The sequence below is a fragment of the Ictidomys tridecemlineatus genome, chromosome 4 (assembly GCF_052094955.1).
Source record: "Ictidomys tridecemlineatus isolate mIctTri1 chromosome 4, mIctTri1.hap1, whole genome shotgun sequence".
Lineage (NCBI taxonomy): Eukaryota > Metazoa > Chordata > Mammalia > Rodentia > Sciuridae > Ictidomys > Ictidomys tridecemlineatus.
In genome coordinates this window covers 30,519,745-30,534,404 of record NC_135480.1, presented here as the reverse complement: position 1 = coordinate 30,534,404, position 14,660 = coordinate 30,519,745, and the positions used below count along the sequence as shown (strand labels likewise).

Below are 14,660 nucleotides of genomic sequence, written 5' to 3'. Positions count from 1 at the left end.
GGTCAGAAGGGAAGTTCAGCCAAAGTTAGAACTGAAAATTGTTTGGCTTGAGCTCATTTTAAAATTTTTTTCTACTAATGATATTGTTAGATAGAAATATGAGTGTAAAAACCACGGATAGAAAGAGACCTTTATTGGGTAGAGTTCAAAATTCATACTTCCCGAGGAAAGAGGAAGGTGAGCTTTTTGACTAAGCTCAATTAAAGTAGTCAGTTTCCTTTAATAACTTTTACTACCTATTGTCTCTACCCGTCACGTCCTTGACATTTTTTACTGCTTTATGTTCTTAACCTTGATGTTTTTCTAATTGGTGGTAAGCTAATTGAGGCCAGAGATTATCAATTTTTGTATTCCATTGTGTGTCAGACCCAGTGCTTTGTTGCACATATATGCTAGATTGTCATTACGAAGTTAGATTGTCATTACGAAGAGATATGTGTAGCTTCATTAACAAAACTCCTAAGATGGGAGGGAAAATCCATTAAAATTGATTAATCCATGAGGATAAAAATGCTTTTTGTACAGTTATTTACTTGCAGTGATTTTTTTTTTTTTTTAAGTTAAAATGGAATTTTTATTGTTTCAGGTGGGCAGCAAGTAAAATACTCTGGAAAATAAGCAAAATTTGGGAATAGTCATTTAGGAGAAACAAAGATAATGCCTTCACATTAGAACTGTCATAAGTTAGATATTTTTGCATTTCAGCCAATACTGTTATTTAAACATAGAATTAATTGTTATGTACTTTTTTTTAAAAAGAATTTTAATATTTATTTTTTTTTTTAGTTTTTGCAGACACAACATCTTTGTATGTGATGCTGAGGATCGAACCCAGGCTGCATGCATGCCAGGCGAGCATGCTACTGCTTGAGCCACATCCCAGCCCCTGTTATGTACTTTAATCACTAAAAAACCCCTCCTGGTCTCCATTTCGAATTAAGATTCACATCTTTTTGCATTGAACTCTCAAGGAATGTGTATAAATAACCTATGTGAAATCCTCATGAGTAGCTTGGTTAAAGCAACTAATAATTCAAAAGGTATCCTTTGACACTGTAATAATTTGTTTTTTCAAGTTTACAAGCTTTAGACCTTTTTTTGTGTGTGTGTGTGGTGCTGGGAATTGAACCCAGGGCCTTGTTTGTGCTGGGCAGTATACTTTACCACTGAGCTATATGCCAAATCCAAGCTTTAGATTTTTCTTAAAGTGGTTTTTTTTTTTGGTACCTGGGGTTGAATCCAGAGGTGCTTAACCATTAGGCCATGTCCCCAGCCATTTTTTTTTTAATTTTGTTTTATTGAGAGACAGAAATTTGCTAAGTTGCTCAGGGCCTTGCTGAGTTGCTGAGGCCAGATTTAAACTTGGCCTCCCTAGCCAAACTGCTGGGATTATAGGCCTGTGCCACCCTGCCCCGTGACTTTTTAAGATATTTATTCAAAATAGGTGATACTAGAACATATAATTTTTTTTAAGGTGGACACAATATCTTTATGTGGTGCTGAGGATTGAACCCAGTGCCTCACTCATGCATGCCAGGCGAGCATCCTACCACTTGAGCCACATTCCCAACCTGATACTAGAACTCTTTATATTTTTATATTTATATCTTCATATGTTTTTTTGAGAAAGGGTCTCACAGGCTGCCTGGGAATTTGTGATCCTCCTGCCTTACTTAGCCTCCCGATTTCCTGAGATTGCAGGAGTGCACCAACACACTTAGCTATCTTTTTTTAAACTCCTGAATACTTTTAACCTGCTTGAAAAATTATCCTGTAATGAGTTCTTAGATGACATCTAATTTAGCGTTCTTTAACTGTTCTCGGTGTTCAGATATCTGTCATTCCTGACAGATGTTCATTTATTCTCTGCTTTAACTAGTTTTCTAGGGCCTGGTAAAGGCTAATTTCTGAGTCTGTTTAAAATTTGGAGTTTCTTAAGTTGTTGACTTTAAGAATTATATTCACCCCCACCAATCTTAAATATTCTTTCCTGTATTCTGGAATAGCAGACACGGTACTATGTGAGTATGCTTCCAGCATTTGAAAATAGTTGTTAATGGATCTTCTATGAATTGCTGTGTATGTTTCTCTTCTGTTGTTTTAAAAGCTGATGGAACTTTTACTTATTATCTTGTCTCATGAATTTTATAGTTACTGAGTCTCATTTTAATTTGGGGAAAGTGAATGGACAGCAGAACTCAACTTGTCTGCTAAACTTGAGCAAAGTCAGAACTGATGTTTCTCTAGGTGAAGAGTGGGGTCTGCAGGCATTGATGACTTGAAATAATATCTGGAAAAGCCAATCAAGATTTTGGAATGTTGAGGAAAAGATCTTTATCTTTCATTGTCTGCATTTGTTTTTCTGTATTCTAGAAGCTATTTTACCTGAATACATTAAAGTATATCTAGGTGGTCTTCCTTTTTTATTTTAGACTTAATTTTTAATTATTGTGTCCTAGTTTAGAGTTCTCCTTAATCAAGAACAGGAGTTACATGGCTTCCCTGGATAACAAGATTAGTTTTTTTCAGATTTTATTTGTTTCCTATCAATCTTATGACTACGGTTACCTAGTTGAAGAATATTTATTTATTTATTTTTGAGTTCTCTCATCTCCCCATTTTTTTGAATGTATAATTTAAAAATATCCCATTCGTTTATGGAATTTGTTGGATATAATAGTAAAGGGGCAAAGCTTGGAAGGACATCTGTCTTGGATATCCATCTTGCAGTACTGTTTGAAAAACCCATTCAGTAATGAAAGTTTGACGATGAAAAGCTCAGGGAAGACCGGAAGATTGAGATGTACTGTGATTCAGCAACATAATCTAATTTGTGAAGGGAAAGGAGGAAAAAAGTGTGGCAACAGCTGGAATCCAGGGAGGGGTACTGAAGCACAAAAGGTTTTTCTGTGACCTTAGGCAAGTTATTTAACTACTCTTTCAGTTTAGGATAAGGTGAAATAGGATTGATAGTAGACACCCCTTCCCACCCCAGCCCTCCATAGGGTTAGCTGCCTGATAGTTTAAATTTGAGTGTAACTTAGTGAATCAAAATTTACAGTGGGACTAGGTAGTGGGGTAATTATTTCTTAGTACCACATGACTCTAAAGCCTTTTGACATGAATGTAGTCACATCTCTGTTTCATGATTCCTTTTCAGAGACTTGGTAATCTGGGAGATGATTTGATTTTTATCTTGCCCAGGTGATGCTATAAATCAATTTTTGGCCAGGATGGAGTTACTGGGATTGAACTCAGGGGCACTCGACCACTGAGCCACATACCCAGCCCTATATTGCATTTTGTTTAGAGACAGGATCTCAATGGTTTGCTTAGTACCTTGCTTTTTGCCGAGGCTGGCTTTGAATTCCTGATTCTCCTGCCTTGGCCTTCCAAGCTGCTGGGATTACAGGTGTGTGCAACATTTCTGAAGAAGCAAGTCTTTTTTTTTTTAATATTTATGTTTTAGTTGTAGATGGACAGCATGCCTTTATTTCACTTATTTATTTTTATGTGGTGCTGAGGATCGAACCCAGTGCCTCACATATGTGAGGCGAGAGCGCTACCACTTGAGCCACATCCCCAGCCCCTGAAGAAGCAATCTTATGCTAGGAAAATAGCTGGAGAAAAATTCTCCAGAAAAAAAATGCTTAATGTTCATTTTATGTATTTGATATGAGTAGTTGATCAATTTGTCTTTATCACCATTTTAGGCAGACAAGTTCTAACCTGGGAAAGAACAAAGCTGTGTTTGTCTGGAATTGTTTTCTCCTATCTTACCCCTGTTTTTGTTGTTAGTGTTGGACCTGTCAGTGTAACAAGCAAGTCCTTTTATGTTGACTTGTTTATACTACAAATTTTAAATCCAAATGGAAAGATTTTCTAATTGGGCTTTGTGTAAGTACTTGAATAGTCCATAACAATAGGAATTAAAAGGCCATAATAATGATATTGTTTCCGAGTAGTCTCCTCTTTCTAAGATGAGGCAACTTGTTGTATTTGGACCCACAGTGCAATGCTATATCCTTTCCCTTATCACCTAAAACTTCCTGTTTTGCAAAGCAGAAATTGGATGAATTGATTGTCCTAAAGAAGCTTTTTGTTTCTAGTGCAAATTTTCACATCACTGAATTTAATCATAAAGTATTTTTTCTGGGGTTAATTCACAGTGAAAAGATATGATAAAAGTACCACTTAGGGATACAGTGTAGTAACAGATCACAAGTGAATCTTATGCAGGTGTTAACTAGATTTATAAGCTGACTGGAAATCACCAGTCAAGTTTTCAATTTATTTATTTATTTATGCTACTGGAAATTTAATGAAGGGACACTTTACCTTGAGCCACATTCCCAGCCCTTTTTTATGTTTTATTTTGAGGTAGGGTGTTGCTGAGTTACTTAGGGCCTCACTAAGTTGCTCAGGCTGGCCTTGAATTTGTGGTCATCTGCCTTAGCCTCCTGAGTTGCTGGGATTACAAGGTGTACCATTATGCCCCACAAGTTTTCTGAATTCTTTAGAGCTGAACTTTTTTTTTTGAGAGAGAATTTTTAAAAATATTTATTTCTTAGTTTTTGGCGTTCACAACATCTTTGTTTGTATGTGGTGATGAGGATCGAACCCGAGCGCGCTACCGCTTGAGCCACATCCCCAGCCCCTAAAGCTGAACTTGCCTTGTGCTGGTTTCTAAGGCCACAAATTTTATCTCTTTTTTTGATATTAAGGATTGGACCCAGGGGCACTAAACCACGGAGCCACATCACCAGTCCTTTTTATATTGAGATAGGGTCTTACCAAATTAAGGCGTTGCTAAATTGTTGAGGCTGGCCTCAAACTTGAGATTCTCCTGCTTCAGCCTCCTGAGTCATTGGGATTACAGGTGTGTATCACTCTACCTGGCAGAGTACTATATGAGTGATTCAAAATAGTTTCTTACTTCTCAGTACTATTGGATTTGCTATTATAAGAGAATTATAATGTTTTTGACTTATGTGAGTGTTTCTCAAAATTAGGTATGCACAGTCACCCAGTAAGAGTTTGGTAAAACAGGTTGCTGGGTCTTAATTCAGTAGATTTAGGGTAGTGCCTGAGATATTGAATTGCTAACAGTTTCCCGGTTGATGCTCACGTTGCCGGTTTGAGAATTATCAGAATCATTGATAGACCAGCATAGAGTCTTTGCTGTGAAAGATCTGATTATATATTAAACAGTGGAGAGAGATCCTACATTATACTGGTAAAGAAAAAAACTAGTGTCCTTTAAAACAGTTTTTGTGTGTGTGTGTGTGTGTGATTCAGTTGTTTTGTTATTGAGTTTTGGTCACTTCTTCAGTGAGTGCATTTCTTAGTATTTTGGCCAGGCTTAGAAACCTACTTTTCTGAAGTGTGAGCAAGGTTCAAGGGATAGATAATAATTGTTAACAGAGAACTTTTGTAATGCTATGATGAAACTATTGTTATTAGAAAGTATAGCTGCATTCCTTTAGCTTACTGCTTTTTTTTTTTTTTTTTTTTTTTTTTTTAGCGGGGGTTGGCGAGTACTAGGGATTGAACTTGGGGACACTTGGTCACTGGGCCACATCCCCGACTTTGTTTTATATTTTATTTAGAGACAGGGTCTCACTGAGTTGATTAGCGCCTCACTTTTGCTGAGACTCGCTTTGAACTCAGGATTCTCCTTCCTCAGCTCCCCAGCCTCTGGGATTACTTGCATGCTGGGATTACTGCATTTTTTGATTGGGAAATTCAACTAAGTATAAGGAAGTGTGGTGTGCTTTTTGGGAATCCTATGTTAGAGATTTTTGAGATTGTTCAGTTATGACTTGACATACTTCTTTCATCATAGTTAACTTATTTGTTGTGGTTGTAGACATCCTTCTCACTTCAAGAATTTCAGCTTTCAAATTGTTATGGATTGGAAAGCAAAAAACATGTTAACAATAATATAAAATTTATGTGAGTTTAGTAAAATACGTCTTTGCTTTGGCAGTGCAGAGTTCTTTTTATTTTTTGTTTGGTAACGTTGGGGATTGAAGCTGGTTGTGCCCAGCCGCTGAGCTACATTCCCAACTGTTTTAGAAATTTAAAAATTTTGAGAGTGTCTTGCTGAATTGCCCAAACTAGCCTCAGACTTGCAATCCTTCTGCCTCAGCCTCCTTAGTAGCTGGGATTATAGGCATGTACCATTTTGGCCTTGCTTCTTTTACATAGTTTGCATTGACAATATTTCTTTACAGATGTTTGTACAGATGTTTGTGTACCAGGAAGCTAGAGTTTCATTGGTGGCTACTTTTCATTTTTCTTTTAACCTTGTTCCAGTTATTACCTTGTAACAGACTAATCCAGAATTTAAGGTCTTAAGACCATACATTTTATTATGCTCACAGATTTCTGCCTATCTCTCAGGGATTCAGACTGGGCACACAACAGGGTTGATGTCTTTGTTCTATATTGCCTGAGGAAGAAAGACTGACTTTTTTACTCATGTTGAATGTCTGGCCTGGGGTGACTTGAACACGGTATTGCTGACCAGAGCTTTTAAATGAGACCTCCCTTCAGGGCTTGCTTCATTTTTAGCATGGCAACCTCAGGGTTATTGGATTTCTTGTATAATGGCCAAGGGCTCCAAATACAAGTGATATAGTGACCAGTAAACAAGGCAGAGATGCATAGCTTTTATGGCTTGGCCTTGAAAGTCAGACAGGATCACTTATACTGTACTGGTTTGAGCCCATAAAGGTACAGTAGCAGGGGAATTGTTCTAGTTCTTAATGGGGGAATACCAAGGTCACATTATAAATCACATATGGGCCTGCAGATGTTGTAGCTATTTTGGGAAAATGTAATCTGTCATAGCTCTCAGGTAGGCTGAATATTAAATTTGTTATTGTGCGAAAAATTGAAGCTTTTTTGCTATTGATAGCTTATCCTACTATCCTAGTCATAGCTCTTGAAAGTCCTAACAATATCCTGAAATCTGTCCATCTTATCTTTCAAATTGCATGTAATTATAATCATTTTTATTGTATGTTCATTGCAGAATATTTAAAAGAGTACAAAACAAAACTACTCTGTGAGAAATATATAGTATACTGTTTTATTTCTAGATTTAACAAATTTCTTTAAAAATATATACTAATAGGAAAAAAGGAAGATAATAAATGAAGAAAATAATAAATGCAGTGTCACTAGCACGCCCTACCTTCTGCCCCATTGTACTTTGTTTAGTTCAGAATTTTTGCTATAAATTAGCACTGAATTTTAGGCCCTTCTGTTTGCAAATCTTCTATTTATCTGTATTTGTTTAGGTAATGGATATTGAACTCATAGGTACTTTACCACTGAGCTACATCCCTAACTCTTATAAATTTTGTATTTTGAGATAGGGTCATATTGCCACTGCTAACCTTGAACTTGTAGTCCTTCTGCCTCAGTTTCCCAAGTCACTGGGATTGTAGTCACTGGGATTGTGGGAGTGTGTCATCACACCTGGCTATTATCTGTACATTTCTAAATTTAGGATTCTTGACTATAACTCTTTTATTTTGGAATATCTTGAGTCATAAATTAAAAGCAGAGCTTGTTTAGTTTCTTGTTCCTAAAAAGAAAAACAGATGCTGCCAACAGCAGTGCATGCCTGTTAATCCCAGAAACTTCAGAGACTGAGGCAGGAGGATCACAAGTTTGAGGCCAGCCTCAGTGACTTAGTGAGACCCACAACAACTTTGTGAGACTCTCAGCAAAGGACTGGGGATGTGACACAGTGGAAAAGTGCCCTGGGTTAAATCTGTAGTTCCAGGGAAAAAGAAAAATAGCCTGTTCTTTCTAAAAAGGAATGGGCTGTTTTTGTTGCCCCTTAGAGTGTTCTAAGGTATTTGAGCACATCTTTTGCAATTGGGGTTATGCTCACCAGATCAGTGTAAACTATTTTTCAACAAGTAGACTTGAATTTTATACCTCTTTAGCTGATAGTGTGAAGTAGTTCAACTAAATAAAATTGCATACTTTCCGTAACTTTTAATGTTTTAATAATTATCTTGGTTTTATTTACACTCAGTGTGACTAATTGTGATACCTTTAAGTTAAGGATAGGGTGGTTATGCAAGTTGATTTGTTTCTGGTACAAAGAAAATGGATTATTTAACCTAACAAAAACAAAACCAAAAAAATTTCTATTGCTTTTAACCTGGTTTCTGAAGCCTCCTTATCAAAATGTTGCTTTATGTTTGGTTTTTTAGTTAGTGTTACTATTGGTAAGTAGCTATATATCTTCAAAATTTATTATGGTTATTTTTCCTCTTAGTTTAGATTTGTTTTATTTCCTATCTTCCAACCCTAACTGAATTCTTGACTCTTATATTACCTAAGTATCCTTTTCTTTAGGATCTTGTCTAATAGTAGTAGTTTGGAAAACCTTCAAAATTTTCAACTTAGTAAATAGTGGTCATCTTAAACCAGAAGATCATTTTTTTACCTTCATCTTTAATTACTAGCAAAGTTGTTGATTGGTATACTGCCCATAGGCGAAAATAGTAACTTCAAAATGTCTCATGTTGTTCAAAGATGCGTAGAGTGTATCAAAGACAATTTGCCCATGGATTTATTCAGGAAGATACCCTCTTTGTTCTATGTATTCATAAGGATCCTTTGAAGGAGCAGAGAAGGGAAGGGAGGCCACAAAAATTTAACACTATAAATGTCAGATATGCTTATTGGGTGGAAACGGAATCCTCACCAAATTGTGACTCTCTCCTTTGTGATTAGGAACCATATGCCTGGCCTATCTACCACTTTTTTGAGTACCCTGAAAGATAACCGATGTTGTTTCATTGATTTACAGGTATTTGATATCATTCAGCAATGGTGATTATTTAAATTTATTTTTTAGTTCAATATTAAATGTACTGTTTAATATGTTACTTAATCTGTAGTATATCTCAGGCATACTAACAGCAAAATTTGAGAAAAACTTTGAAGACTGCTTGGTTTTATCAGTTTTAACTTAAGCTGGTATATACTTTGTGAAATGTAATTTTTTTGTTTTTAATAGGGGAAGCTTGATGATTACCAGGAACGAATGAATAAAGGGGAAAGGCTTAATCAAGATCAGCTGGTAAAGATGTTATATTTTATTAAAGATTTTATGCTTACTATTTTGAAGAATTTTGCAGTTCTCATGATTCTAGTAAAGTTGGGTTCTGTTTTTGTCATTTTAGGATGCTGTCTCAAAATACCAGGAAGTCACAAATAATTTGGAGTTTGCAAAAGAACTACAGAGAAGTTTCATGGCATTAAGTCAAGATGTATGTAAACGATAATATATGTTTATGAAATGCTAAAAATAGGGTTAGTGGAAAAATTTGTCTTCTGGATTTTAATTCTTCCATTATATTTATAAGCTCTCTACGAGGTGAGAAGATTGGATTCGGTTATATCTTTTTTGGTACTAGAGATTCAACCCAGGGCTGCTTAACCACTGAGTCATATCCTCATTCCTTTTTTTTTGTTTTATTTTGAGACAGAGTCTTACTAAATTGCCTAGGGCCTCACTAAATTGCAGAGGCTGGTCTCTTTCTGCCTTAGCCTCCCGAGTCACTGGGATTGCAGTTGCGTGCCACCAGGCCCAGAGGATCCAGTTGTATCTAAGATACCTTCCAATTTTGTGTATTTTGTTGTAACACCTGAAAGATGTCTTTTAAAAGAACTAAGTTTTGAGATAGGACAAAAGTCATAAAATAGTTACCTTAAAAATCTCATTGGTGAGGCTGGAGTTGTGGCTCAGAGGCAGAATGCTCGCCTCGTACATGCGAGTTACTGGGTTCAATCCTCAGCGCCACATAAAAACAAGTAAATAAAATAAAGTTATCTCTGATTTGATAAAATGACGGTCTACTACTTGAGAAGTAATACAATGCAAGGATTAGGAGATCTGATTCAGGAAACAGATTGCCTAGGTTAAATCTGATTCTACCACTTGTTGTATGACTTTGGATGAGTTACTGTTCCTGTATTAATTAAGGTGTTCCAGAGAAATAGAACCAGAAGACAGGGAAGAAAGGCCATCATAATACATCAGTTTTCTAATCTATAAAGTGGTGATAGTAGTAGTCCCTGTTCATAGGATTGTGCCTAGAAGAGTATTTGATTCATAACTAATATTTTAAGCACTTAATGCTATCTTATTTTATTTGATGAAGGAAAAAATTTTGATGATTTGCCCCAAAATGTAATGTCTTAGTTTGTTTAGTGCTTCAATAACACCATAGACTGGGTAATTCATAAAAAATGAAAATTTATTTCTCATAGTTTGGGAGGCTGGGTAGTCCAAGACCAAAGCACCAGCCTCTGGTGAGGACCTCTTTGCTGTATCCTTTTATGTGGTGGAGGTGGAAAGGCTGGAGGGTGAACCCACTTCAATAATCCCTTTTAACAGCAGCATTTATCCATTGATTAGCTTTTAATCTTCCAAAATTTAATCTTTGTATTGAGGAGATTAAATTTCCAACACACGAACTTTTGGAGACTACAGTAGTTCCAGGTAGGGGTGTGTTCCACTTAGAATACAACATTTCTGAAACCACTGTCACTGAATAAATTATAATATCTGTATTCTTTGCTTTTATTTTAACAGAACTTTTGTCTGAACCTTTAACTTCATTGGCAGTAAATTTATTTAATATTCAAGAACTTAAACCTGGCTCTAGCCTACCTTTTCTGTTTTTCAACTTATTCCCTACTTGTGCTATCTTTATTACTTCTTTTTTTTTCTTCCTTTCATATTCTTGCCTCTTTGTGTTTTCTATCTCTAGCTACCTAAAAGAGACATTAAACTGCCCCTCCTAAGATTGAAATACCCATTTATTTTAATGGGTGTCACTTTCTCCTTGAAAGCTTTCTTGTCTATCCTAACTTATCTGTTCATATATATTATTCATTTACTTTCCATTTATTGGTAATGTCTCATTTGTCCACTCTGCTACCATTTATGTATTTGTCTTGTTGTAACCTTTATCATTTCTCCAAGGCCTCTTCCATTTCTCCCTTTAATATAGATTTCATATGCCCTCTGCCCTTTTTTAATTGTACTGGGGATTGAATCCAGGGGTGATCAACCCCCCTGAGCCACATCCCATTTTTTTAAAAAAATTTTGGGACGGGATCTGCCTGAGTTGCTTAGGGCCTTGCTAAGTTGCTGAGGCTGGCTTTGAATTTGAGATGCTCCTGGCTTAGCTTCCCAAGCTGTTTGAATTACAGGTGTGCACCCTTGTGCCTGGCTTTTTTTTTTTTTTTTTTTTTAATTTGGGTTAGTTGGTTCTTGTGAAGTTTGAGAAAGGAGAAAGGTGGAAAGGAAAACACTGCAGTGACTTCAAAAGACTAACCTTTTTGTATCCCCAAACTGATGCTAAACATTAAAAAGGAAGAGAGAAATATTTCTTGTAAGTTAGTGGAAGGTACTTAAAAGCTGTAATTTTGGTGTCTCATAGTTTCATATTCTCTTACAGATTCAGAAAACAATAAAGAAGACAGCACGCCGGGAACAGCTAATGAGAGAAGAAGCTGAACAGAAACGTTTAAAAACTGTTCTTGAGCTACAGTATGTTTTGGATAAATTGGGAGATGATGAAGTGCGAACAGACTTGAAACAAGGGTTGAATGGAGTACCAATATTATCTGAAGAGGAATTGTCATTGTTGGATGAATTCTACAAGTTAGTAGACCCTGAACGGGACATGAGTTTAAGGTATAGTCCTATTTGATAATAGAAACTTCTGAGTATTCAGTTGTTAATAACTGAAAGGTAATTAATTAGCTGTTTAATTATTATTTTTATTATAAGGCTGAACGAGCAATATGAACATGCCTCCATTCATTTGTGGGACTTGCTGGAAGGGAAGGAAAAATCTGTATGTGGAACAACCTGTAAGTATTAAAAATAATGTCAATTTTCTAACTTAAGAATTTTTCTTCTTAACAGTAATGTTTAAAATTTAGAAGTGCATAAGTTGCATTCATCTACTGTTTACTTTTATATTTCCTTTTTGCATCCTTTTTGGGCGTGTTTGTGATATGTGTTTTGTATAAGTCAGAACTAGTGACCGCTGGGCACTATTGCACAGGCCTATAATTCCTGCCACTTAGAAGGATGAGGCAGGAGAAACGCAGGTTCAAGGCCAACCTCATCAACTTAAGGAGATCTTCTCTGAAAATAAGTAATTAAAAGGACTGGGGCCATAGTTCAGTGGGAAAGTATCTTGAAGTTTAGTCCCTAGTACCCCAACAAATCCAAAAAACCACTTGTGATAGTCTATAAAAATAGAAGCCCTAACTTACATGGTTTTGTGTTTTTTTGTGGTGCTGGATGTTAATCAACTTTTTGTTACTATGACATAATTCCTGAGGTAGTAGGAAGGAGATAATTTCAGAGATTTTGGTACATGATTAGCTGGCTCTGTTGGTTTGGGACTGTGGCAAGGCCAACATTATGGGGAACCTGTGGTGGAACAAACTTGCTCACTTCAACACAGTTGGGAAGCAGATAGCCAGGAGGGCCATAGGGTACCAATATTTCCTTTAAGAGTACATCCCCAATGACCTAACTTCCTTCCACTAGATTTTGTCCCTTCTTTTTTTTTTAACCCTTATTTATTTATTTATTACTATATTTTTTAAAAATTTTATTTTTTTTTATGTGGTGCTGAGGATAGAACCCAGTGCTTTACACATGCTGGGCAGGCACTGGACTGCTGAGCTACAACCCCAGCCCCAGACTTTTCTCTTGATGGTTCCCATCTTATAGCACCACAGGCTGGCAACCAAGCCTTTACCATGGATCATTGGGAGATACTTCTAAGCCATTGCACTAGGTGTCTAACACAAGCCCTTGCACATTTTAGCTAGGCAAGCTCTTTAACCATTGTGCTATATCCAAGTCACTTGACATGGTTTTACATATAACTTTAATTGTGCTTGAACTAGATTTATATCAGATTGACTTTCCAAAGTTGTTGGTGTTACGTAGGGACTGGTTTTCCTTATGGCTGAAATTTTGTGAGAACATTTCATCTTACACATTTTACCCATGGTCATTGCTTTAGCTTTTACTCTTTAGTTCTTACACTGCTATTAATTGGACACATTATACCTCAAATATGCAGTGAGAGATTGTTTTTCAAAAGGTTGTTGAAGTTTTACTATCTCACTAAATCAAGTTTTAACTATGGTAAATCGGGGTGATTTTCTTTCTTTCTTTTTTTTTTGTGGTAGGGGCAGGTACTAGGGATTGAAACAAGGGGGCATTATACCCCTGAACTTCATCCCAGGTTTATTTTAAAAAGTTTTTATTTTTGATATCTGGGGTTGAACCCAGGAATGCTTAAGCACTGAGCCACATCCCCAGTACTTTTTATATTTTGTTTCTAGATGGCCTTGCTATGTTACTGAGGCTGGCTTTGACTCATGAGCCTCCTGCCTCAGCCTTCTGAGCTGCTGGCATTACAGGTGAACACCATTGCATCTGGCTTTTTAAAAAATGTTGAGGCAGGGACTCACCGAGTTGATATAGCTGACCTTGAACTTAGAATCCTCCTGCTTAAGCTTCCTGAGTTCCTGAGATTATAGGTGTGTGCCACGGTGCCTGGTTTAGAATGGAATTTTGTCTTTGCTGTTTAGAAGATTGAATTAGGGGATTACATTTTTGAACATACTAAGGCAAACATGTATATTTATACATTGTTTCTTAGCTATTAGAATTGACTTGGATTATTTGCTTTCATTGGCAAAATTATGAATTTTTTAAAAAAAATTTTAAATATTTATTTTTTAATTGGATGCAATATATTTTATTTATTTTTATGTGGTGCTGAGGATTGAACCCAGGGCCTCGCACATGCTAGGTGAGTGCTCTACTGCTGAGCCGAAACCCCAGCCTGGCAAAACTGTGATTTAATTAGCAAGATTTTAAATATATTTGCTTTAAGAAAATATGAAGTGCAATGCATTTCTGTCTTTTCATGTAAGAAATCATTTTCTTGATTTGTTAGCTTTTATTACATGTGTTTCTTTTTTTTTAAGAGAATGAGAGAGGAGAGAGAGAGAGAATTTTTAATATTTATTTTTTAGTTCTCGGCGGACGCAACATCTTTGTTGGTATGTGGTGCTGAGGATCGAACCCAGGCCGCACGCATGCCAGGCGAGCGCGCTACCGCTTGAGCCATATCCCCAGCACCCTACATGTGTTTCTTTATACAGCTCTTTGGCTTTTTAAATTTCGTTACAAATGTGGATTTAATTTATCATTGGAGGAGATTTGATAAATTGTTGGCTTTATTAAAAAAGTAGTTGTACCAATACATCAAGACTCATCAAATTTTCTTGAGCCTTATTGTGTGTAATAATAAGGATTAAATTTCTAAGTTTGTAGTTTGTTTTTTGATTACAGGCATGTACTGTACCTGGCTGATAATAGTTTTTGTTTTTGTCTTTAATAGTTTTTTTAGTTGTTGATGGACCTTTTTAAGATTTAAATGTGGTGCTGAGAGTGAAACCCTTCATACATGCTAGGCAAGCGCTTTACCAGGGGTTATCAACCCTAGACCCTGGAAATAGTTTTATTAGGATTACTTTTATAAAACTTTCATAACAAATATGTTTACTTTTCTGTA

The 14,660-nt window shown here is 36.2% G+C and overlaps 1 protein-coding gene across 2 annotated transcripts in view; it reads left to right on the top strand.

The window, feature by feature from the left end:
* Positions 1-14,660, top strand: part of Caprin1 (cell cycle associated protein 1) — a 40,080-nt gene that overhangs the window by 6,283 nt on the left and 19,137 nt on the right. For both annotated transcript variants that reach the window (XM_078046253.1, XM_005327422.4), the window contains exons 3-6: positions 9,050-9,112; positions 9,216-9,302; positions 11,502-11,740; positions 11,837-11,919. In XM_078046253.1, coding sequence (XP_077902379.1) covers positions 9,050-9,112; positions 9,216-9,302; positions 11,502-11,740; positions 11,837-11,919 — 472 coding nt within the window. The remainder of the gene's footprint in view (positions 1-9,049; positions 9,113-9,215; positions 9,303-11,501; positions 11,741-11,836; positions 11,920-14,660) is intronic.